Source organism: Cyprinus carpio, chromosome A1 (assembly GCF_018340385.1).
Source record: "Cyprinus carpio isolate SPL01 chromosome A1, ASM1834038v1, whole genome shotgun sequence".
Taxonomy (NCBI): domain Eukaryota; kingdom Metazoa; phylum Chordata; class Actinopteri; order Cypriniformes; family Cyprinidae; genus Cyprinus; species Cyprinus carpio.
In genome coordinates this window covers 31901427-31927263 of record NC_056572.1, presented here as the reverse complement: position 1 = coordinate 31927263, position 25837 = coordinate 31901427, and the positions used below count along the sequence as shown (strand labels likewise).

At 35.8% G+C, this 25837-nt stretch overlaps 1 protein-coding gene across 1 annotated transcript; it reads right to left on the bottom strand.

The window, feature by feature from the left end:
* Positions 1-14355: 14355 nt before the first annotated feature.
* Positions 14356-22698, bottom strand: LOC109109004. The gene is made up of 8 exons (XM_042763045.1): positions 22265-22698; positions 19731-19802; positions 17881-19629; positions 17568-17798; positions 16237-17478; positions 16019-16080; positions 15026-15183; positions 14356-14912 (listed from the first exon to the last, which is right to left on the bottom strand). Exons 2-5 carry the CDS (start codon positions 19768-19770, stop codon positions 16343-16345), a joined length of 3156 nt encoding a protein of 1051 aa, XP_042618979.1. The 5' UTR covers positions 19771-19802; positions 22265-22698; the 3' UTR covers positions 14356-14912; positions 15026-15183; positions 16019-16080; positions 16237-16342.
* Positions 22699-25837: the final 3139 nt, after the last annotated feature.

The window sequence follows — 25837 nt, the reverse complement described above, 5'->3', positions numbered from 1 at the left end:
GAGATGAAATATTTAGTACTTTGTAGTCCCAAGCTGTATTATTAAAATGTGCAAAAATCAAATGTTTATGACTGATGATTTAATTCTGTACTCTTCAAAACAAATAAAAAAGAAGGAAATAGTATATTTTGATAGTTATGACTCCTCCCCACCAGTTTCCGTAGAAGTCCCTCCAATTAATGTTTTTCATAGTTTGTAATGTATCTCCTCTTCTGAGTAAGAAGACATCAACAAAGCCATGAGGTGATTGTAGAGGCGGAGTTCACATGAAAGAATAAAAGGGACTTTCCATCTTCCATGTCTATAAAAAAAATGTTATTGGTGCAAAGACAGCACAAAAGCATCAAAAACGGAAGAGAGAGATAACCCGTGTTGACATCATGGCTACAACTGCTTGTGCACCAGTGGTAAGACTTATTTTAAATGGATTTTAAAGCAGACAATCATTTAACATTGTGAAAAAATTGTAAAATAAGACTGTGATTTCCCACTTGCGTCCAGGCTAATATTTTGTGTTATAATGATAAACACCCCCTCTAATTTTGGCTCTCTTTCAGACTGATTACACTAAGCCTCAGCATGGCAGGCAATGTGTCAAAGAAGACCCCAAAGACACTGTGCTGCATGAGTCGTTGAAAAACACCACTCACACCTTTTTACAGGTTCATCCTCAATGGATTTCTGTGAATGTCTTCAATGGCTCTAATGGAGTTGTGGTTCCTGTGACTGTGTGCAGCATTGATACCATCAGTAAACTGCAGCAGGAGGTCCTGAAGCAGAGACCAGACTTTGTAGGATGTGGAAGTCTGGTCTACAATGGTAAACCTGTTGAGCTGCACAAGACGCTGTCTGAGCTGCAGGTGAAGCCAGGAGCCATGCTCATCACATACCAGAAATGTAAAGGAGGTTAACAAGGACTTTCTTTCTGTCTTCCCATTTTTCCTTATCTGTATCCTTATGCTATAGGGTAAATCACACTGGAGATGTGCCTTATGTACAAACATTTGCTTGTTACATCTTCTATTACCGTTAGCTAGTAATGTGAAAGGTTTGGATACACTTGATGATTTATTATGCAGCCCTATGAGTTTTCTTAACTGATTCTGTTGTTTTCCCATCACTGTGAAGCTGCTTTGATGCAATTTGTTTTGTGTAAATCACTTCAGAAAGGTGACTTAACTTGACTTGATTTAATCATCTATGCGAAAAGCACTGTTTATGCAAATGAAAATGAAAGTAAAACAGATTACACACGAGTCAAATGTGTTATTTGAGCTTCGAGAAGACACTGAATGGAAATGTTTTATTTGAACTGGATTTAACCTGAATTGTTTGTGTGTGTGTGTGTGTGTGTGTGTGTGTGTGTGTGTGTGTGTGTGTGTGTGTTAAGAGTTTTGGACAAAACAAATCAAAGCATTTAACTTTAAAATTAAAAATGTCAGCATGTCAACAATACTTGTGATTTGGACTACATGTAAATTGATTCTTCTATTTCTATATAAATAAATACAAGTATCTGAAACCTCTTATAACTGCTGCTTTGCATTATTTTCTAATTCAATATTGTTTAAATACATAATTTAAAAGGATAGTTATGATATCCAACACTTGAACTACAATACATGAACAAAACCTGATGAACAAAAATGATGTTCTCCAGGATGATCAGGCATTTTCTAAAGATCATGAGCTTCAATGGAAGCAAGAACATCTGACCGTCTGTACAAAGAGTACAGACATGGTTAGTGTCCCAAAGAAATAGAGCAGAATCTTAATTATTTCTTCATTTTTCACCATTTACATTTTTGAAATGTATTTCCATATTTAAATGTCCAATATAAAGGTGGTTTTAACAGAGTTAAATTCAACACGCCTGCTATGATCTAGGTTTATTCATTATGAGTTTATTAACAGTACAATTATTTTTGACACATACAATTTCTTATACTAAAGGATGGCAGGTAGAGAGTAGTCTGTGAAATTACAATTACTCCTTATCTTCCCTGTGGTCAGCAGCACCATCTCGCACAAAAGTAAAATAACAATCTCAAGCAAACTAAGTTCTTCTATCGTGTATATAGGTTTGATTCTTTGACTTAAAACTTGCTGAAGATTCTTAATCATGTTACCATCACCACATGACTCATAAAAACAGCTACCACTGCTTAAAACGAAAATGAAATAAAACACTATGGAACTAATGGTTTTGGACTGCAGCTAAAGTACGGTGATTACCATTTTCTGTGTTGTGTCAAATCGGATTCTTGCTGTCGCACTGTTGTGGTAGTTACGCAGAGGTGTGCTGTTCCTGTAACCGCATGTTTGATGAAAATCAACCAACTGTAGCAGAGTTGGGATGGGCATGTTTCGTAGTACCACAACGCATGGGAAGTCAGGTACATTCCCAAAGATGTCTCTGACTCTATAAATTCACAATCAGCAAACAGAACTTCATTTCTGGATTTTAGATGGTTCGCAGCTCAAACCAGCATGGCTACAGACATTCAAGCAGCACTGGTAAGATGATTTCAAATACATTTTATAAGAACAGAACATTTTTTAACATATTAGTGTTATGTATGGTCTTATGAAAATGCTCTCACTTGTGTTTTGTTTTGTTGTCATAAGGTGCCATGCTTACATTCTCTGGATATCTTCATTCTCTTTCAGGCTCCAATCCTTCTTCAGCCTGAAGCATGTGGACCGACGCAGTGTGTCAAAGGAGATCCCAAAGGAGACCCTGTTCCCTTCCCTGAACCGTTAGAAAACACCACCCACGCCGTTCTCCAGGTTCAAAAGCCAGTTTCACCAGGACCTAAACGCTTTCCTGTGAATGTCCTAAATGGCTCTGACGGCACGAAGATTTCTGTGACCGTGAGGAGCATCGATACCATCGGGAAACTGCAGCAGAAGGTCCTGAAGCTCAGACCAGAACTAGGAAGTGGGAATCTGGCCTATAATGGTAAACCGGTTCAGCCGCACAAGAAGCTGTCTGAGCTCCAGGTGAAGCCGGGAGCCATGTTCGTCACCTACCGGAAATGTTGTGGAGGTTAAGAGACTTTTCTTGTTGTTTACATTTAACACTATACGATTTGGAATATTTCCCACTAAATTTACATAAAACTGCTCTTTTATTGTATTATCTATATGTTATGATTTGCTATCTTACATAACATTTAGCTCATACGATGCATTATATATCATCAAAGTTATGGAAGCATTGTACTGAATTTTGATTGATCTACTGCCTAAATTATAAGATTGTTTTTGTGTATAATGTATACATTTCTATATAAAAACAAACACACACAACAAAATGGACCAGATATTAAATATTCATTAGTTTAAACTATATAAACCACATAGATTATTATATAATATAGCTTAATTTGATACACATGTATAAACAGCCATGCTAAATATCACAAAATTACTTTACAATATATTTGCAAATACACATGTATAAACAGCCATGCTAAATATCACATTGTTACTGTACAAGATATTTGCAGTTTACACATTTAGTAACAAAGCTGTGTAAAATGCTTTTTTTTTTTTTTTGGTATTGCTTCTAAAACAAAACAACAACAACACAAGCCCAGTGCAAGTGAAAATAAAAGCAATCAAATAAAACCGAAAGCAGTTGTGATAATGCATGAGCGGACCGTTGTTTAAGCTGTCATTGAACTTGACTGACATAAAAAATAATAAAAATATAAAAGATTAAAATATTACACTTTGTATTGTCGTGTGTTCTGTATAAACACATGGAGGTTGTAGTCTATATTGACAACAAAACAGTTTCACTTTCAGTCTGTAAGTTTATCGTCCGCAACTTCAGCATAATGTGATAAAACGACCACCAAACAAATACCAATAACTACGAAAGGCACAACAAGAAGGCTGAACTACTAACTATTGTCAACTTTCATAGTAGCCTACAGTATCACCTGTATCAGTTTGATCCTTTGACTTGTGACTAACGTAGATACTTAATCACCATGGATCAAATATACTAGAAATAAAGCAACGTCCTGTAAAACACAGTGAGTTTGTTTTGAACTGCAAGACAATTTCCAGGTATCTGTCACAGGTGTGTTTCTCATAACTGGACTGTCCAGACAACACATTTGGCTAATTCAGTGGCAGTGCTGAGCTCTTCTTGTAAATCATGTGTTTGGTGAGAATCTGGGGTGCTGGATGTGTTTACTGATGCCATAACAGAAGAAGGGTAGATAGGTGAATTCCCAAACAAAGTTTCTCTTTCACTTTATAATTTTCAGGTACTTTTTAGGTAGTAGGCCTAGCAGTATAAATCGTGGGTTGTAGCATAGCAGACAACATATAACGAGAACTGCAATGGTATGAATGTTTGTGTACCAGACATTCCATTATCTGACATTTCACAGTTTTGTGACAAAAAAAAACGGGACACACAGAATGCAAGCAAACTAATAATGTCATAGTCATCAGTTTCAGTAATAATAGGTTTTGAAACAGCTTTAAAAAAAAGTCTGATAACCTTGAGCTAATATTTACAGACATTGTTTGGAATATAAAATACTAAAAAAAAAATTAAAACAAAAAAAAAAATCTATACCTAAAAAAAATTAAATATAACATATTAAAAAAAGTATATTGTTCATTATTAGTAGCTATAGCTAAAACAGTAACAAGTGCATACAAACATTTTAATGTTTTGTCTTATAGGCTATGTTCTGAACATATGCTGCCTAATTTACTTTTAAAATGTTTAAAGAGCTGGTAAATCTTATTGTAATAGACATCTCTTCTTCTTTGCCTGCGAATGAAGCTTAATATGTTGTTAGGGCGACCTCTGCAGTTAATGTTTTAAAATTACACGTTTTGGAACTTTAGACTATTAAAGTGATTAAAGACGCCCTCGACCTATAAATAACTCTGGATTATTATTCAGTAATTCTAAGAATAAAGCATATTTAATTCATAAAAATGTTTTATTATTCGCTATTATTTTATTTATTTTTTTGCTATTGTCACATCATTTTTTATGTAATTTAAAACATAGGCTATCTCTCTCTATGATTTGATTGCTCTGTGAGTGATAGTTTATTCAGTTTGATATATCTAAACTGTTAAGATGCAATCATGCAATCATATATAAGCTTACTGATTAAAATATTAATTATATAGCCGAATTTATTCAGTATCGCACTCTGAATTAGCTTATAGTGTAATGTTTGTCACTACCGTTGTATAGACCCCTTAAAAGTTTGTAAACATTGCAACGTCTCCGGGTGGGCGGGGCTTAGCTGGAGGCAAAAAGAGGCGCGGAGGCAATGTTGACAAGCGTAAACTAGCACGTTTTAGGAGGGATTTATTAAACATGGATGCAGAAGAAGGTTCGGAACTGTCCGAATATGTACAGTCACTGACTCTGCGGGACCGTGACAAAAAAAAAAATAATAAAAAAAGTGGAAGTTAGCATACATTTATCAATTAATTCAGTTGATCACTTATTTCACTGACCAAACTGGTTATCTGACCAAAATATAATGACGAGTGGATAACATTACAGTAGCCTAATTTATTTATTTATTTATTTTTTAGCTAAGCCTGGGTGTAGTTCTTGTATCTTGTTCTCATTGGAAACATTTTAAAACCAGGTTTGGATATTTCCTAGACAACATATGAATTACTTTCGGGTGGTTTGGGGAATTGTCCAAGGCTTATTGTCTAATGTAACTTATCGCTGGGCTAACATCAGATTAGCAATGTGTTATTTTAAGAGACCATTCAAAGGATGACACACACATCTATCGCTGTATTGTTTGTTTAAGATTTAAGCTAGCTAGTGCGCTGAAGGTTGGCGACTTTTCACCTATAAAACATAAACTTGCTGATTTGTACTAGATAAAACCAACACACCAGTACATATGCATAGATTTATTTTACCTAATATGAAGTGTGCACTGCAAACACGAGCATTATTTATGATCGTCTCTGTCTAGTCTGTACGCTGTATGCATTCAACCACAATTGTCTTCTTGATTTCTGTGAAGGATGTCGGCCGGGACCGTGAAACTTTAGTTTTGAACCAAAAGTGCTGTTCCTTCTATTATGCTGGCATCCAAAAACACAACAAGACGACATTTTAAAGTCAAAACCTCAAACTTTTAGCGCGCCTGCTATGAGTTCTTCCTTATGTTTTGCCTCCAGCTAAACGGTGACGTCACACCCGTAGGCGATTAACGTCTATATTGAACTGCACACCCCATCGTATTAGGGGGACCGGAAGTGGAAATAATAAAAGAAGGATGTCGAGCTGGTAGTCACACGCACTGCAAAATACCTGAGTTGTGTTTCATTTAGAACATGGTCATGAAATGGTGAATCAGCAACAATGCTAAAAACCGATCTCACATCAACTCGTACATGTTTTACCAGGTGGCTGTTGGCTAATTCATACCCTAACCCCGCCCCTAAACGTACCCCTCACAGCAACATTACTGTGATTACAGCCCTAGATTAATCAGCAACAGCCCTTATAGGGTCCCTTGCAAGAAGACCATCATCATAGGGGTTCTCTTGCCATCAAAAAGCTCAGTGTCACGTTCGTGTTAAACAGAAATAAACCACAAGGTGCCACTCTTATGCTGACACACCTACAACAGCTGATTAAATATCCTTCAACTTATGCACAGTCATGCCTGAAGCATAGTAGCTTGCTGAATGTACAAGTAAACCACTTTTATTCGTTGAGAAGACTTTTATATACAGGTGCATCTCAAGAAATTAGAATGTCGTGGAAAAGTTCATTTATTTCAGTAATTCAACTCAAATTGTGAAACTCGTTTATAAAATAAATTAACAAAAACCCACCAGATCTAGGCTATCTATCTATCTATCTATCTATCTAGGCTCACCAGATTAACAAAACCCACTATCTATTCATCTATCTATCGATATATCTATCTATATATATATCTATCTATCTATCTATATATATATATATATATATAATATTTTTTAATTCCAGTAATTCTTCAGGATTTTCCTGTTGGACATTAGTACACAAACCGATAAATCAAACACCCCACTACCACACCCCTTGTACTCTGCCTTCATGTGCTCCATTCCCCATGTTCTCTGTGACTCAGTTTCTGTCTCAAGTCATTACTTGTGTCTTCTGCCTGTGTTCCATGTTGGATTTAGTCCCTCGTTATCCTGTCTTTATAAGCCCTGTCCTGTTAGTTCAGTTTTGCGGGGTCTACAAGTCAGTACTTGTGTCTTCTGCCTGTGTTCCATGTTGGATTTACCTTTCGGCAGCGTAGTGTGACAGTCAGGGGCGGACTTACCCATTAGGCAGGGTAGGCGACTGCCTTGGGCCCCCAAAAGCCAAGGGCCCCCTAAAATGCTTTTTATATACGAGATGCGCATCAAGCGCGGACACGCGAACAGCTGCTGTTTGCGGTGTTTATTACCACGACAACCGTCTGCGTGTCCAAGTTGAACGTGCTTCTTGTGTATCCTGCTTGTAGCAAATGAAAATATTATGCATCTGAAGCTCTTTCCCAGCGCGCGCGCACACTTCTCTCTCTGCGTCTGTTCAGCGAGCGGCGGAAAGGAGCTGCGCTTTCAGTTAAAACACAGATATTGTTGCTTCTCTAATTTTACATACAGAATAGCCGAAATCACAGCACAGCTATTGTCTTTATCTTGTCTGTAGCCTATTTGATTTTATCAGACGACGGCACGATTATAAATCAGGAATTTTGTGCAGATTAACATATCGGAAGGGAGAGCTAGTCGTTATTGGGTCGCGGGATGAATATTTCATATTCATCCCGTTGTCTGACAACAGAAACAACCAAATATATCAATGAAAACAGTTTCTAGAATTTAGCTGCATCAAAATACAGAATGTGGCACAGAGAAGCAAACAAATGTAATAATACATAATAAATGTACATTTTGGATGTTCATAAGAATAGAGCTGCCCTGTCTTGCGAAAATACAAACAGGTTGTGTACTGTAAGTAAATTGCTCAATGCAAAGAAATATAATCATTTGTCTAATAGAGTGGCTCTGTTTTTTTTTTTCAATTTGTCTAATAGAGTGGAACAAGTTCTTTGAAAAACATCTATGACCTATGAAACATGTCTACTCTTCATGCTCTATTCACTAATAATAAAAATATATCACATAAAGCATCCATATTTATCCATACCTATGTTGATTAGATTAAAAACTTGAAGGCCTGGTTTCACAAACGCCTTAGTTAAATTAAGATATTTAAGGAACTTTTACAAAAATGCCTTAGAAGAAAATGTTACAGGTGTGCATCTTGACACAGAACAATGATATTTTTTTCATGATATGAAAGATATTTTCAGTTGAGACTGCTCAAACATGTATTTTAGTTTGGGACTAGCTTAAGCCATGTCTGTGAAACTGGGGGGAAAAGTATTAATTTAAGGTACATTTAGAACAGATAAAAATGTGTGATTAAATTGGGATTATTCATGAGTTTAACTCATGATAATCATGCGACAAATCACGATTATATATTTTAATTGATTGACAGCCCTAAGTTAAAATGTATAGACTTACGCTGGTAACTCATCAGTGGACTTTCCTCATTAATATAGGCTATATTTTTTCCCACTTTTCTCATTCTTATTAATTAAAACATTGGACACAACAATGTGGCACCATTGTGCAGCAGCAGTCATCACGACAGAAAAGGAGCCTCAATGTTAGGTAAATGTGTGCAAATGTATAGGGCCCCATTCCTATATTTGCCTAGGGCCCAATTCACTTAATCCACCCCTGGTGACAGTTACACTGTTTTATCCCTCTTAACATCATGAAGGACCAATTTATTTATGTATTTTTTACGTTTTAATATGTTTAAAATAATATGACATGTTCAAAATATTTCCCACTGACTGGACTATAATAAATCAATAACAACAAATCCTTTTAAATGAAATCTTTCACACTAACAATAAATAACACCAAGTTATTAACACCAATGTCAAAAGATTATCCAAATTTTAACTAAAATATTATTTAAATAATATTAAATAATGAATGAATGAATGAATGTTGATTCAAATGAATGTCAAACAATTAAATTTTTTTTCAAAACAATACAGAGAGAAGCAGTTTCATATTACTTAAATTACACTATGGTGTTTTTATGTGTTTTTAAGGTGTTATGTTGCTAGGTTTTTTTTTTAAACTGTCTCATGAAATCAAATATGATCATCATGGTATTTTGAGAATTTCCTGCCAGAGCAAAGGTCACATAATACCAATACTTATGGCAGTTTACAGAAAACTTCCTGTTTCTTTCATTGAAACCTGGGTGTGTCAGCTGCTGTACACAACATCAGTTCATTAATCAAACAGAAGCCACATGACACGGAAAACAAGACGGGAAAAAAATCCAGAATGTGGCTGTTGCGCTTGTTTGGAGAGTTTGTGCGCAGGCATGTGACGCGACGAGAGCAGACTTTGGGTGAGTCATTCACTGATGTATTGTTACATTTCTCTGCTTTTGGAAACATGCGGAAATCTCTTACCAGGACATGTAGGCAGTAATTGTTTGGAGCTTATCCATTTATAATCTACTGTAAATCAGTTACTATTGCACATAAAAGGAAATAAAATTTTTAATTAACAATAAGGAACTTAAAATAAAACAGGATTATTAATTTTCTCAAAAAGATAAATTTCAGAATGCAGTGCAGCGTTGTCATGATTATAAAAATATATAAATTCATTGTTTTTCCTCATTAAAAAGCTTTACACAAAGAATTGAATAGTGTGTTTTGAATTTTTGTATTTTAAATAATGTACATGAGGATTCTTCTTATTTGAAATGAAGGCTTATGAAGTCACTGAAAGCTGTTTTTATGTTCAGCAATATACAAAAATAAAAATAACACACACAATGTTCACATACTCACTACCAGTCAAAAGTTTTTGAACAGTAAGATTTTTAATGTTTTTAAAGAATTCTCTTCTGTTCACCAAGCCTGGATTTGATTAAAAGTACAGCAAAAACAGCAATATTGTGGAATATATGTACTATTTAAAATAACTGCTTTCTTTTTTAATATATTTTAAAATATAATTTATTCCCGTGATCAGCATCATTACTTCAGTCTTCAGCGTCACACGATCCTTCAGAAATCATTCTAATATATGCTGATTTGCTGTTCAAGAAAAAAATATTATTATTATTATTATTATTATTATTATTATTATTATTATCATCATCATCATCATTATCATCAGTATTTAAAACAGTTGAGTAATTTTTTCTTTCCGGATTCTTTGATGATTATATACTCACTCCAAGCTTTTGGATGGTATAGTGGGTATAATGTTAATAAGCTTTTTGTATATATATATATATATATATATATATATATATTGTGAGTTTGAGTCTCGGGCCGGCAGGAATTGTAGGTGGGGGAGTGAATGTACAATGCTCTCTCCACCTTCAATACCATGACTGAGGTGCCCTTGAGCAAGGCACTGAACCACCAATTTCTCCCCGGGCGCCAAAGCATAAATGGCTGCCCACCGCTCCGGGTGTGTGATCACTGCTGTGTGTGTGCACTTTGGATGGGTTAAATGCAGAGCACGAATTCCGAGTATGGGTCACCATACTTGGCTGTATGTCACTTTCACTCATTTCACTTTTGCTGTATTTTGGATCAAATAAATGCAGGCTTGGTGAGCAGAAGAGACTTCTTTCAAAAACATTAGAAAACTTAACGTTCAAAAACTTTTGACTGGTAGTGTATGTCTTCAAACAGCTTAAATAAAACAGCAAACATATTGTATTAATTATATAAAAATAGAAGCCAATATATTCTTCAGAAATACATTTATTCCTCACAGAAGGAATAATCAAATGGGTTTCCATTTCATTTTTGATTATACTTTTAAAAAACACTCTGTTCACTGGAGTCCAGTTTACTGCACAAGACATTAATTATGTCAGCAACAGAAATACTTAAAATAGTGGGACTGTGGCCAAAAACAATGAGAAAGCAGTAATAAAAAAGAACATTTCCAAAATTCCTGCTTCTCTTCCTTTACACTGAATTATGCAGAAAGATGGCAGGAAACATCTCTGTTTTTGTAAAATTACACGCCTGTCCTCCATTTCAAAGTTCCCTCAAGCTGTGAGACTTTAACCTGCAAATTAACATTCCACCTCCACCCAGCTCAACAAATACCTGACTGTAATTAACACTCAGCCTTTGCACAGTTCTGGCTGATGCACTGCACTTACGAAACAAAAATACATTGGAATAAACTGTAAAATATCATTTCCATATGGGACATTAGTGCTTATATTTCACAATACATTGCTATACATTGGAAGCCCACATATAAAAAAATATAGCAATTAAAACTGGGTTACTTTTATTTCATAGCTTGCATGAGTTGACACATGGTTTTACATAAAGCTGAAAAATATTCACATTTTATATAGGCCTATTAAAAATATATGTGATGTATAAGAAAATGGTAACACAGACACACATACACACGTTTGTATAACAATACAATACACATATGTCACAATGCATACATGTTCCTATATTTATTGTACAGGTGTTGAAATATATTTATGCATACTTCAATAGTACCATTATATTACTTGTGTAATAAAACTTATGTATTACTAAATATAAAACTACATAGCCTATATAAGCAAATATATTGTTTTTGTGCAATACGATTGCGTCAACACTGTTCCATTCTGTCGTCATGCTGCACGTACCCTATGGTTGGAATCAAATATTAAAAATCAAATATATTGTATTTTCTATAATTTATAGCTTCACCTGTACTTAAATCACTCAGAAATCCCTTTGTGTAAATAAGCTTCCTCTCGGTAGAATTACCCCTCATATGCCACTTTAATATGCAGATATGTAAGCTGATGATTCACAGGGCAACTTTTTGACCAGTGTTGCCAGGCAACTTTGGTTAAAGTTGTCATCAACAGGCACCAAGGAGAGACACAGGTGCCCACAACCGATCTGAAGTATCCAGACAGTATTTTGCTACAACATTTGGCAAAATTGCTCAAAAAGTTGCCTGTGTATCATCAGTGTACACCATTTTAAAATAATAAATCTGACCCTGGACCACAAAAACAAGTGTCAAGGCTTATACATGTAATGAAAAATAAGCTTTCCATTGATGTATGGTTTGTTAGGATAGGACAATATTTGGCTGAGATACAACTATTTGAAAATCTTGAATCTGAGGGTGCAAAAAAAGCTAAATATTGATAAAATCACCTTTAAAGGGGTCATATGATGCGATTTAAATTTTTTCTTTCTCTTTGGAGTGTTACAAGCTCTTGGTGCATGAAGAAGATCTGTAAAGTTGCAAAGACTAAAGTCTCAAATCCAAAGAGATATTCTTTATAAAAGTTAAGACTCTGCCACACCCCCCTAAAACGCCTCGTTCAAACACGCCCCCACATTTCTACGTCACTATGTGGAAATATTTGTGTAATGCCACCCAAATGTTCACGCAAAGAAAGAAGGCGTGGTTTCATTAACTGCAGTTAGTGTTGAAGCAGCAATGTCAGGGAGATGCTGTGTGTATATAGGTGAAAGCAAAAGCACTTTATTTGGCCTTCCGAAAGTAGATGCATTTAGGAATCTTTAAGATTACTTACAATAGAAAAGCAACGCATTTTATGGACGACCGTTTCGTGAACCTAGGAGAGGAGGTAATTCTGACTTTGCTGAATCAGCTACTGTAAGTATGTTTTGTTATTAGTTTAAGTATTTGCTATTGACTGTTCAGAGTTTTGCTAATCAGAGCAGACTGCACTTATCAGAAGGAGGGACTTTGTAGAAAACGACGCGTTTGAGAAAGGCGGGGCATAGAGGACCTCCAATAATGTACAGTATTTGAAAAATAATGTTTTTTGAACATTAAAGCGTCAACATATTCTGTTATTCCAAATACACAAAATAATGATCTTTAAAAAAGCATCATATGACCCCTTTAAAGTTGTCCAAATAAAGTTCTTAGCAACACATATCATTAATCAGAAATTAAGTTTTGATATATTTACGGTAGAAAATTTACAAAGTATCTTCATGGAACATGATCTCTACTTAATATCCTAATGATTTTTGGCATAAAAGAAAAATCTATAATTTTGACCTATCAAGGATGGGAGGAGCCCAGGCACAGGAGTATGGACAGCTGGACAAGGTGAAGCAGAGCCATCCGATGTAGGAGGCAGAGCCACAGGCTCCTCAGGTCCAGGGGACCAACACTCCCAGCAAGCCCGAGATGGAGCCCCACCACTGAAAGGAGTGAAACAGAGGGACTGAATTGGGGTGGAGATGACTAGATAGTAGGAGTGGCTGAGGGCTGAGGAGACTGAAGAAATAAGGTCTCTTAAGGCAGTTTGAAGAGAAGGCAGGAGAGGGAGGCTGGGCTGGATCAGCAAGTCATACAGATGAATAGAATCTGGCAGGCTAAGGAGAACCAAAGTTGTTAACGGTGCTCGCATCCATACCCTCGAATTCCACAAGTACTCCCTCAGACATGGATGAGAGAGTCGGCATTCACATGGACAGCTGTGCTCTGGTGGTGGTCCTGAGACCGGCATGCAGGAAACTGCAGAGGCAGTCGTCCGGGAGCGATGTGGCTGACACAAGGTTTAGGAACTCCTCCAAATGTTAGGAGGAGTTAGGGATGTAGAATATGGACATGCAGAATGTTAGCCAATATGTTTATAATTAGCATGCTAATAAGCAGCTAGTTAATGGTCAGAATTGGTCCCTATACTAAAGTGTTACCTAATTAAAATTTTTAGGTAAACTGTCTCTTCAACATGCATACTCTCTGCGTCAGACACATAAAATCTGGTTGGCCATAGATTTACAGGAGTGTCAGAGTGTAGGGTCCTACCATCCAGAATATTCATTGGTGATTTTAACATTTGAGTGTAGCAGAATGTCTATTTATCTATATTTCACTCTTACACCCATACAGTTTGTTTGACAGTTCCTTCTGTTACTTGATTAGCAGCCATAAATCCTAATAGCTGGCCATGATAGTGACTTGTGTCTTCCCAGACATGGTATTGCTAGATTTGAATGCTAACTCCTATCAACAATACACAAAAATGCCAGCTAATGGTTTTATGCAAGCCTACTTACAGTAAAGAAATGTTGACTAAAGGTTGAGTAAATTTGGTTGAGTCTAGTTGCATTTGAGCAGTGAACACTGTACTATAAAAAGCCATGTTAAGCATGTTTAGTATTTATTGTAGTGTCTTTTTATGAAAGCAAAATATTTTGGACTATATAAACTTAATAAATAATTTTATTTAATTAAAATAGAATATGACATTGCAATGTTAGAAATTATTAGATAAAAAAAGAAAAAAGAAAAATAAGTATGACCAGTATTTAACCTCAAAACAGTTTAACAGCAGTTACAATATTTACATGTTGAAAACATACATTAGGAAATGCATGAGGTAAAACATCCGCTTCTCCCTCAAAGAACAGCCTGCTGTTAAACAAATATCTGCAGTTAAATTCTTGAGGAACAATGCATCATCAAACTTATCTTTATATTGCTCTATACCATTATTTCAGAGTGTGCTACAATGGGAAGAATGTTGTACTTATATACCACGTAATAATAATAATTACATTTGTCATTTAATTATTTGTTATAGCATTTATTACTGAACTCTCATATTTGATTGATATATGTTTAAGGGATCTATAGGAAAAGCTTTAATATTTTAGACATAATGACGAGGCATGTTGCTTGGAGCAGACTGGATTCAATCTTTAATCCACCTGAAGCTGTAGTTGCTGTGGTTGCTGCAGGAGTGACAGTGGTAGCTGAAGCTGTAATAAAAACACAAGTAAATTAGCTAGATATCTCATTAAACCTATAGTTATAGATAGTAATGGATAGGTTACAGGTATAGAAGACTGTATTACTATGTAATAGAGTTTACCTGAACCATTGACTGAAATTGATTGAGGAATTATGTTCAATAGATTGACACCTCCGTTTCCCACTGCTGTCAAGAGGGTGTTCGAAATCTCTCCAACAGATGGGATAGCTTGATTTAAGCTGAAAGCTAGTCGTGTTGATGTGATGATTGACCCTTCACTGTAAAAAATAAGTGTAATTTTTGTAAAAAGGTTACGGGAAAAAAACTGTTAATAGGTTAACAGTAAGTTCCTGTACTATATACAGGAAAACCATAAAAGATCTAACCAGACATTTCATGTAATTGTACAGTAAAATGCTGTTAATTTTACAGTTTTAGAAGTAAAAAATAACAAATCAATGTATAATTTACAGTCAACAACTGTAAACTGATATTCCTAGAATTCCCTGTGTGACACTTCACATTTAAAAGTATTTTGCTTAAATAATCATGTTTTTTAATAGTTTTTGTTTTCAGTTATGTACATTTGAGCTTTATGTTACATCTTCTGTTGTTTAATAAAAGTTTATAGCATTATTTAGGTATCATGAAAAAATGATTAAATCATGTGTGTTACCGTAATAGTGTTTTGTGTTTGCTTGAATGACTCTGTGCACTTTCTATATATTAGTATATACTTCTCCTTTTGGCAAAGCTACTTACGATGAGCTTTGATTCTTCATGTGGCTTTTTCTTTTACCACCAGCATTATTATGGTGTTTGTCAGTATGTTAAAGGTACAAGGTTTTATACTGTAAAATGTACAGCTGCCAAAATTATTTTGTAAAAACTACTGACTTTTTTTTACAGTGTTGTCTAGAATATATAAATGTTGAAATTAATGTTACCTTTAAAAATTCAGTTTATTGCAATTTATCTCTCTCTCTCTCTCTTTCAAACACACACACACACACACACACACACACACACACACACACACACACACACACACACACACACACACACACACACAGCATGCATAAAATGAGCAACATTGCAATATGCTGCATTTACCTGAATCCTAGGACAATCACTCTGAGGAAGTTATCATACTTGATTTTGTAGATGGGCTCAATCTGGAACAGAAAACAAATAATTGCAGACATTACTTAAAACAGGGTAGTCTTGGTTAATTGTTACATAATTATCTCTTCTAATAATTAAATGTTTGACAGTCAAGAAAAATATCATTAGTGTATTACAGTGTATATAATAAATGGATTTAACCTCACCTGATCTTTGACAAGCTTAGCCCTACTCTTGAACTCCTCACTGTTGTTATCGCTGAGTGCAATAATAAATGTGTCATTAGAGCGAAACTCCAGAACTGTTAGCACCTCAGGTACTATTTTTGCAGTAGTTGCTGTGGAAGTTGTAGATGTTGTAGATGTTGTAGATGCTGTGGTCTCTGTAGATGCTGTAGTATGAGCAGATGTGGATGACACTGTAGAAGCTGTAGATACTGTAGGAGCTGTGGGCTCTGTAGATGCTGTAGATATTGTAGAAGCTGTAGATACTGTAGACTCTGTAGATGCTGTAGACTGAGCAGAAGTGGATGACACTGTAGAAGCTGTAGACTGTAGGAGCTGTGTAGACTGTAGATGCTGTAGATATTGTAGAAGCTGTAGATACTGTAGACTCTGTAGATGCTGTAGACTGAGCAGAAGTGGATGACACTGTAGAAGCTGTAGATACTGTAGGAGATGTAGGCTCTGTAGATGCTGTAGATATTGTAGAAGCTGTAGATACTGTAGGAGCTGTAGATACTGTAGACTCTGTAGATGCTGTAGATATTGTAGAAGCTGTAGATACTGTAGGAGCTGTAGGCTCTGTAGATGCTGTAGATATTGTAGAAGCTGTAGATGCTGTAGAAGCTGTAGGCTCTGTAAATGCTGTAGATATTGTAGAAGCTGTAGACTCTGTAGATACTGTAGACTCTGTAGATGCTGTAGATATTGTAGAAGCTGTAGATACTGTAGAAGCTGTAGGTTCTGTAAATGCTGTAGATATTGTAGAAGCTGTAGACTCTGTAGATGCTGTAGGCTCTGTAGGCTCTGAAGAAGCTGTAGATACTGTAGAAGCTGTAGACTCTGTAGATGCTGTAGACTGAGCAGATGTTGATGACACTGTAGAAGCTGTAGATACTGTAGTCTCTGTAGATGCTGTAGACTGAGGAGATGTTGATGACACTGTAGTAACTGTTGATGCTGTAGTAGCTGTAGGCTCTGTAGATGCTGTAGATATTGTAGAAGCTGTAGATACTGTAGACTCTGTAGATGCTGTAGAGGCTGTAGACTGAGCAGAAGTGGATGACACTGTAGAAGCTGTAGATACTGTAGAAGCTGTGGGCTCTGTAGATGCTGTAGATATTGTAGAAGCTGTAGAATCTGTAGATGCTGTAGACTGAGCAGATGTGGAAGACACTGTAGAAGCTGTAGATACTGTAGGAGCTGTAGACTCTGTAGATGTAGAGGCTGTAGTAGAGGAAGTGGATGAACACTGTAGACTGAGCAGATGTGGCTCTGTAGATGACAAGCTGGAGAAGCTTGTAGATACTGTAGACTGAGCTGTAGACTCTGAAGATGCTGCAGAGCTGTAGACTCTGTAGACTGAGCAGATGTGCAGAAGACACTGTAGAAGCTGTAGATACTGTAGGAGCTGTAGACTCTGTAGATGCTGCAGAGGCTGTAGACTGAGCAGATGTGGAAGACACTGGAGAAGCTGTAGATACTGTAGGAGCTGTAGACTCTGTAGATGCTGCAGAGGCTGTAGACTGAGCAGATGTGGAAGACACCTGTAGAAGCTGATGCTGCAGAAGGAGCTGTAGACTCTGTAGATGCTGCAGAGGCTGTAGACTGAGCAGATGTGGAAGACACTGTAGAAGCTGTAGATACTATAGGAGCTGTAGGCTCTGTAGATGCTGTAGATATTGTAGAATCTGTTGATGCTGTAGAATCTGTAGATGCTGTAGACTGAGTAGATGTGGATGACACTGTAGAAGCTGTAGATACTGTATGAGCTGTAGGCTCTGTAGATGCTGTAGAGGCTGTAGACTGAGCAGAAGTGGATGACTCTGTAGAAGCTGTAGATACTGTAGGAGCTGTAGGCTCTGTAGATGCTGTAGAGGCTGTAGACTGAGCAGATGTGGATGACACTGTAGAAGCTGTAGATACTGTAGGAGCTGTAGACTCTGTAGATGCTGTAGATATTGTAGAATCTGTTGATGCTGTAGAAGCTGTAGAATCTGTAGATGCTGTAGACTGAGCAGAAGTGGATGACACTGTAGAATCTGTAGATACTGTAGGAGCTGTAGACTCTGTAGATGCTGTAGAGGCTGTAGACTGAGCAGATGTGGAAGACACTGTAGAAGCTGTAGATACTGTAGGAGCTGTAGACTCTGTAGATGCTGTAGAGGCTGTAGACTGAGCAGATGTGGATGACACTGTAGAAGCTGTAGGCTCTGTAGATGCTGTAGATATTGTAGAATCTGTTGATGCTGTAGAATCTGTAGATGCTGTAGACTGAGCAGATGTGGATGGCACTGTAGAAGCTGTAGATACTGTAGGAGCTGTAGACTCTGTAGATGCTGTAGATATTGTAGAAGCTGTTGATGCTGTAGACTGAGCAGATGTGGATGACACTGTAGAAGCTGTAGATACTGTAGAAGTTGTAGACTCTGAAGATGCTGTAGATATTGTAGAAGCTGTAGAATCTGTAGATGCTGTAGGCTCTGTAGATGCTGCAGACTGAGTAGACTGAGCAGATGTGGATGACACTGTAGAAGCTGTAGATACTATAGGAGCTGTAGTCTCTGTAGATGCTGTAGATATTGTAGAAGCTGTAGAATCTGTAGATGCTGTAGGTGCTGCAGACTGAGCAGATGTGGATGACACTGTAGAAGCTGTAGATACTATAGGAGCTGTAGTCTCTGTAGATGCTGTAGAGGCTGTAGAATCTGTAGATGCTGTAGACTGAGAAGATGTGGATGAGACTGTGGAAGCTGTAGATACTGTAGAAGCTGTAGACTCTGAAGATGCTGTAGATATTGTAGAAGCTGTTGATGCTGTAGACTGAGCAGATGTGGATGACACTGTAGAAGCTGTAGATACTGTAGAAGTTGTGTGGATACACTGTAGAAGTTGTAGACTCTGAAGATGCTGTAGATATTGTAGAAGCTGTAGAATCTGTAGATGCTGTAGGTGCTGTAGACTGAGCAGATGTGGATGACACTGTAGAAGCTGTAGGCTCTGTAGATGCTGTAGAGGCTGTAGACTGAGCAGATGTGACTGGTGCACTAATGGTTGATGACTCAGTAAGAGTTGTTGTGACAGAGGTAGAACCTGTTGGGGTTAAAGTTGTTGGTTTTGTGCATGGATTTGAACAAACTATAGTTGAGGGTGCATTTGTTGTTGTGGCTGTTGTGGAGGATTCAGTTGTTGTAACAGTAGTTTGTGGTGCTGTTGTGGTAACTCCTGCAGTAGTGGTGAATGTTTCAGCAGGAGCTGTAGTGGTTGTTGAAGAAGTTGTAGCTGTGGATGTTGCGGAGGTGTTGGTTGTACTAACAGATGATAGTGATGATGTTGAATCTGTTACGGAGATTGTTGTACTTTGGGATTGGACTTTTGCTAGAGAAGACAAAAAGTTGGTGTGCTGTTAAAGTTATATATTTTAAACGAGAATTGTTGTCGTTGTTTTGTATGATTTGTTTTACATTTGATTCACCTACCAATGAGAATGCACATTATAATAAAAGCTTTTCCCTCCATTCTGGAAAGAGTCCAGTGGTTATAATAAGAATCTGCAAAGTAAGCAATATAAAAAAAGTTTAAATACACACACACACACACACACACACCACACACACACATATACATACATATATATATATATATATATATATATATATATATATATATATATATATATATATATATATATACGGTGCTCTCCACTAATATTGGCACCCTTGGTAAATATGAGCAGAGGTGGCTGTGAAAATAAATCAGCATTTATCCTTTTGATCTTTTATATAAAAAAAATCACAAAATTCTAACCTATCATTGTAAAACAACTGAAAGTGGGAAATAAATCTCATTGCGTCCCCTTGGAATTATAAGGTTCTAGCTGTCAAAATTGAGTTATTCACATATTCTTATTCTGTGTCAACGTATTTACATTATGTGATAGATTGTTTTAATGTTGTGTACATTATGGGACTTTTTATTTAAAAAACAATAAGGTTCTATCTACACAGTCGAATGGAACACAAAAACTTTGAAGCTCAATATCTCAAAACTACTCAGAATGCAGATAGAACCTTATAATTCCAAGGGGACGATTGTGAAATAAATGCTTTCTCTAGTTCATGTTGGCCAGAATTATTGGCACCCAATTACTGCAAAATCCTTTTCCCAAGATAACAACTTTTTCTCCTGTAAAAGAGTTTTCTCCTATAATGCCTGAAGAGTTTGGAGAACACCTGATAAGAGATCAGAGACCATTCCTTCGTACAGAATCTCTCCAGATCCTACAGATTCCCAGCTCCATGTTGCTGCTTCTTCTCTTCAGTTCACCTCACTTATTTTCTATAGGGTTCAGGTCAGAGGACTGGGACAGCCAATGGCAGAAGCTTTGTTTTGTGCCCAGTGATCTATTTTTGTATTGATTTTGATGTTTGTTTTGGATTACTGTCCTGATGGAAGATTTAACCATGGCCCATTATAAGATTTCTAACAGAGGCAGTCAGGTTTGCATCTGAACAAGATGTCCAGGACCTCTGGCAGAAAAACAGGACCACAACATTAAAGATCCAGCAGTATTTTTAACCGAGGTACTTTTTTATCCCTGTTTGTACTAAACCCATCTGGTGGATTTTCTGCCAAAAAGCTCTTTTTTTCTGACAACTGAATATGCTTTTTGGATGACCGAGGAAATTTTTTCTTGAAACCATCCCAAACAACATGTGGTGATTTTTTTTTTGGCTTTCTGACCCCAAGACTCAACTGCAATTCTCCATCTGTGATCATTGGAGAGTCTTTGGCTACTCAAGCTTTCCTCCTCACTGTGCATTAGGACAATATAAACATACATCCTCTTCCGGACAGATTTGTAACAGCTTTAGTTAATTGGAAACTCTTCATTATTGCTCCGATGGTGGAAATGGGGATTTTCAATGCTTTGGCTCTTTTCTTACAGCCGCTTTCTATTTTGTGAAGCTCAACAATCTTGTTCTGCACATCAGAACTATATTCTTTGGTTTTACTCCTTGTGATTAATGATTAAGAGAATTTGGCCTTTGTGTTTCTCATATTTATAATCCTGTGGAACAGGAAGTCATGGCTGGACAATTTCATGCCCCTTAGTCACCCTGGTGTGCTACAAATGTAAATATAAATGGAATTATACTTCAGAGATGTTTCACTCATAATAATTTCAAGGGGTGCCAATAATGCACCGAAGAAGAACTTAAATTTTCTCCCCACTTTCAACTGTTTTACTTCAATGAAAGGTTAGACTTTTTGTGAATTTTTTGAATGAAAGATCAAAAAGTTCAGCGATGCAGATCTGTTTGCAAAACCGCCTTTGCTCATATTTACCAAAGGTAAAAGTACCAAATTTATTGGAGGGCACTGTGTAAGCCTCCTATGCCAAGGCTACATTAATTTAATAAATGTACAAAAATAAAAAAAAATAAAAAATAATTTTGTAAAATATTAAGAACTTGCTATTATATTTGAATATATTTTAAATAATATATATTGTAATTTATTAAAGCTGAAATTTTTAGCAGCCATTACTCCAGTCTTCAGTGTCACATGATCCTTCAAAAGCATAGAAGACTTCTTTCAAAAACATGAATTATTCCAAATTTTTGACCAGTATTATATAATAATGTAATAGTCTGAATAGTCTCAGTCTGAAAAACATTTACACTATACACTTGTATTATTTTATTATGAATCCTTAATATCAAACACAAATGGTTCAGTAAACAAATGGATGCCTGTGATAATATCCTTTAGATAGTTGGATAAATGATTACTTATTATACATATATTTCATATAAAATACATTTAGCAGTCAGAGAACGCAGACTACTACAAAAATGGTTACATTTTATCACATTACTTCATTATGTGAAATTAGGGCCAAATGCTTTGATTTGTATGCCCATTATGCAATATTTTAAGCAATTAAACTATACTTCATAATATAAATATAATTAAGACAAATATTTTTAGTTAAATAAAGTACTCTTACCAGACCTTTAGCAGATATATTATGCTGAACACGTTGATCGGTAATCCGCTGCTGTCTCAGTGGTCCGATAGTTATTCTATGCTTCAGTTCTTCCACTTCTCTCCATTCACCTGTGACGCTGCCTCTTAAATACCACTTAGTGACGTCCTGGCTTGTGGTTTGTTACTTTACTAATATGCACAGATAATGCAAATGGAATGCTTTTTGTCAAACACCGTGACGATTTTTTTCTCTCTCTCTCTGTAAATCCTTTGTTTTGTGCACGTCTTAAGTGTCTGGCGTGAGCAACAATTTATTATAGGCAGGATTGTTTATAGAAACTGTTAAGTAGCTCGAAAAAAAACCACATAGTTGCACATTTTAATTAATAAGCGTGTGCCATTATCATAGCATGATTATGTTTTAATTTCAGTCAGACATTGTTTTAAATGTATCGAAAATTTGCGGAATGCGATTTCTTTGAGGGCACATAATTTGTTTTAATTTCTTAATTTGTTGATATTACTGCATGAATGTTAATGGAATAAATAAAAAAACGGAATTGCATTAGCAGTTTATACAAAAACAACTTTAAACTGAGTTTAATAATTGATCATCGTGGAGAACGTGATCTTTTTATGGATCCTACGTCAACTGATCACGATTACCACACATGTGAGATGTAAAAAGGGACCAGTATTCTTTACATACTGACACTTAGTTTCACTGGCGTCTTTGACATTTTTAAGAAAGTTCCCCTTCGCTAAATAAAGCGTCACTTGAACTCGTATACCGATAAGTATGCGGGACTCATTATAAATTAGAACCCTTTTTAAAGATTTTTTTTTTTATATATATAACAATTGATTTAGCCGTTTCTAATAATAGATATATTTAATTATCTGCATAACAACATTAATAACAACAAGATAATAACACGTGTGACATTAATAACAACATAGATAAACCACACGTGTTTTTATTTAAAATGTTTTCACAAAAGTAAAAAAAAAAAAAAAAAAAGAAAATGAGTGGAACTTCTGAAGCTTAAATGGTTGGTATCTATTAGTGGTGTGCTACATCTGTAATTTATATATATATATATATATATATATATATATATATATATATATATATATATATATATATATATATACATATATATAATATATATCATATATACATATATTCTAGTAGTAAACATAAGTACAGTCATTGCATTTTAAGTGCCATCTTTGATAATCAAGTCAAGTGAAGTAGTTGCAATTCCTCGCATTACAGTCAAGTCTAAGAAATGAATCCTTGGGTGTGGTGGCTAGTAAAGGTGAACACCCATCACTTTATTTCCAGAAATTGTACAGTGATGCTTAAGTCAAGTGATGTCATTTTTTATGACCTCAATGGATGATTTTTATGCTTTTAAATTCAATTACATTACATTAAATTAATTTATTATATATATATATATATATATATATATATATTATATATATATATATATATATATATATATATTTGTAGTGGCTATGTAACTACATTTTCACACACACACAAAAAGGCTATTCAGTCTAAATATAGTGAAACTGAATGTAGCAAAGAAATACATGTGGAGTCAAGTTTAAATAATCAGATTCTGGATAACAGAACACATATAGTATTTCAAATCAAATTTCCCCATCTGGTTTTCTTCCTCCTTCCTGGATTGAAAAAATTTAAATTGCCTATTATTAGATCGCCTCGCCATACTTTTAAGGGTCCGATAGTTCACGTGCTTTGGTCCGGACCAAATACAATGTTGGATTTTTATTTTTTATTTTTATTTATTTATTTTTTTTGTTTGGTGCGGTTCGCTTTCACACTGCCCTGCCTCACACCAGAAATTGTAAACAAAACCACACGTGTGCTAAGGTTACTGGACAGAATTTTTCAAGCAGGGAATAGCAGGAAGTTTGAAAACAGGCTAATCATGGAGATTTTTCGTAGTGCAATTGTTATTATTCTACTGATTTTATGTTATCAGCTACAAACGCAATATGAAGACACTTATGAACATCAGATGAGACAATGTCATCTATACTACGTTGTAACAAGGTTTTTGCCAAGATGAAGAAGTGCTGCAAGGCGGTTCTGGATGAGAGAGCATGCTCTTAAGTGCGCCTACCATGGCATACTGACAGTGGCACTGAGCAGAAGACGGTTTAGGTATAAAGAAAACGAAAGTGAAACTTAAAAAACCGGCGCGCGTAGGAAAGCGATTGCAGGCTTTTACATGTATCAGCTAACTGCACGATCGTCCGTAAACAACCACCCTACCCCGGCTCAACGTGATTTTTATGCGTCTTCTCCAGTAGCTGTGTTTCAACGGCAACAACATAAACAAACGTTACTGCGCATGCGCGCTTTTATGGCCCTAACTTAACTTCTGGTAGACTTCCAAATAGAATCAATAACAGCTAAGTAGTCCCTCTAGTTTTTTATGCTTTTTTTCTTTTAATTTTATTTATTTATTTATTTTTTATTTATTTATTTATTTATTTATTTATTTATTTATTTATTGTAGTAGCTAAGTAATACATTTTCACAGAAAAAGGCTATTCAGTCTAAATATAGTAAAACTACTCTCTGTAGCAAAGAAATACATGTGGAGTCAAGTTTGCCTTGTAGAGAGAATTAAGAATTTAAATAGACAGATTCTGCATAACAGAACACATACAATTTTTCAAATCAAATTTCCCCATCTAGTTATCCTGGATTAAAAAAAAATGGCAATAGCCTATTACAGTTTTTCTCAGTCGCTTTGGTGCATTTCTCAAACAGAAATGAAATTCTCAAAACTACTTGTACAACCTCCACATCACCTTGTCATTTGTACACATCATAAAACCAGTTTCTCATTCTTTTGAACAAGTTGCAATGGCTTTTGCACATTCATGCAATTCATTATATACATTTGTCTGCATATTCCTACATTATCAGTTGCTAATTTCTTGTTGCTCAAAATGTATTATATAGTAAAAAATACAACATCCCAACAACCCAAAACATCTAGACATTAGTACATCGTATAAGTCATTAAATGCAAAATGGTTGATCTAGTTGTCATAAACTGTCAAGCACATTTTCTACACATTTTCTAGAGTTTTTGTAAATTTGTCATGAATTGTGCAAGTGAATCTTGACTTTCACTAATGAAGAGAATGTAGATCAGTTAATGATAAACCGGTTCTCTGAAGTTGCTCAAAGGTGCATCTCATGAACCTTCAATTGGAAAGCATACTGTATATAGACAAAGAACAACACAAGAGTTACACATTCTGACACTGGATATTTCCTCTCCGTTGGCCTGGGAAATCAACAGTAGCTCTGTGGCCGATGACATTTCGACCACACCTTCTGCTTTTGGTCAAGTTGAAGCCAACCTCATTCACATATGAAGTTGTGAGATGGTTCACTTGACTTCAATTCCACGTTGCATTGTAAGGGAAGCTATTCATTGTGACGTAGACGATAATCTGTGGGCCGACTGACTGGCACATCAGGAGGTGTAGACACACTGCACTACAATTCCTACAGTGCTGCACTCAAAAGCAAAAA

What these genes read in the sequence shown, in the direction of transcription:
- LOC109109004 (XM_042763045.1), bottom strand. Translation starts at nt 19,770, where the DNA reads ATGGAGGGAAAAGCTTTTATTATAATGTGCATTCTCATTG. An exon ending in TATAATGTGCATTCTCATTG is followed by an intron (nt 19,630 to 19,730) that starts GTAGGTGAATCA and finishes TGTCTTCTCTAG; the next exon opens with CAAAAGTCCAATCCCAAAGT. An exon ending in TCTTCAGAGTCTACAGCTCA is followed by an intron (nt 17,479 to 17,567) that starts GTCTACAGTATC and finishes CCTCTACTACAG; the next exon opens with CCTCTACATCTACAGAGTCT.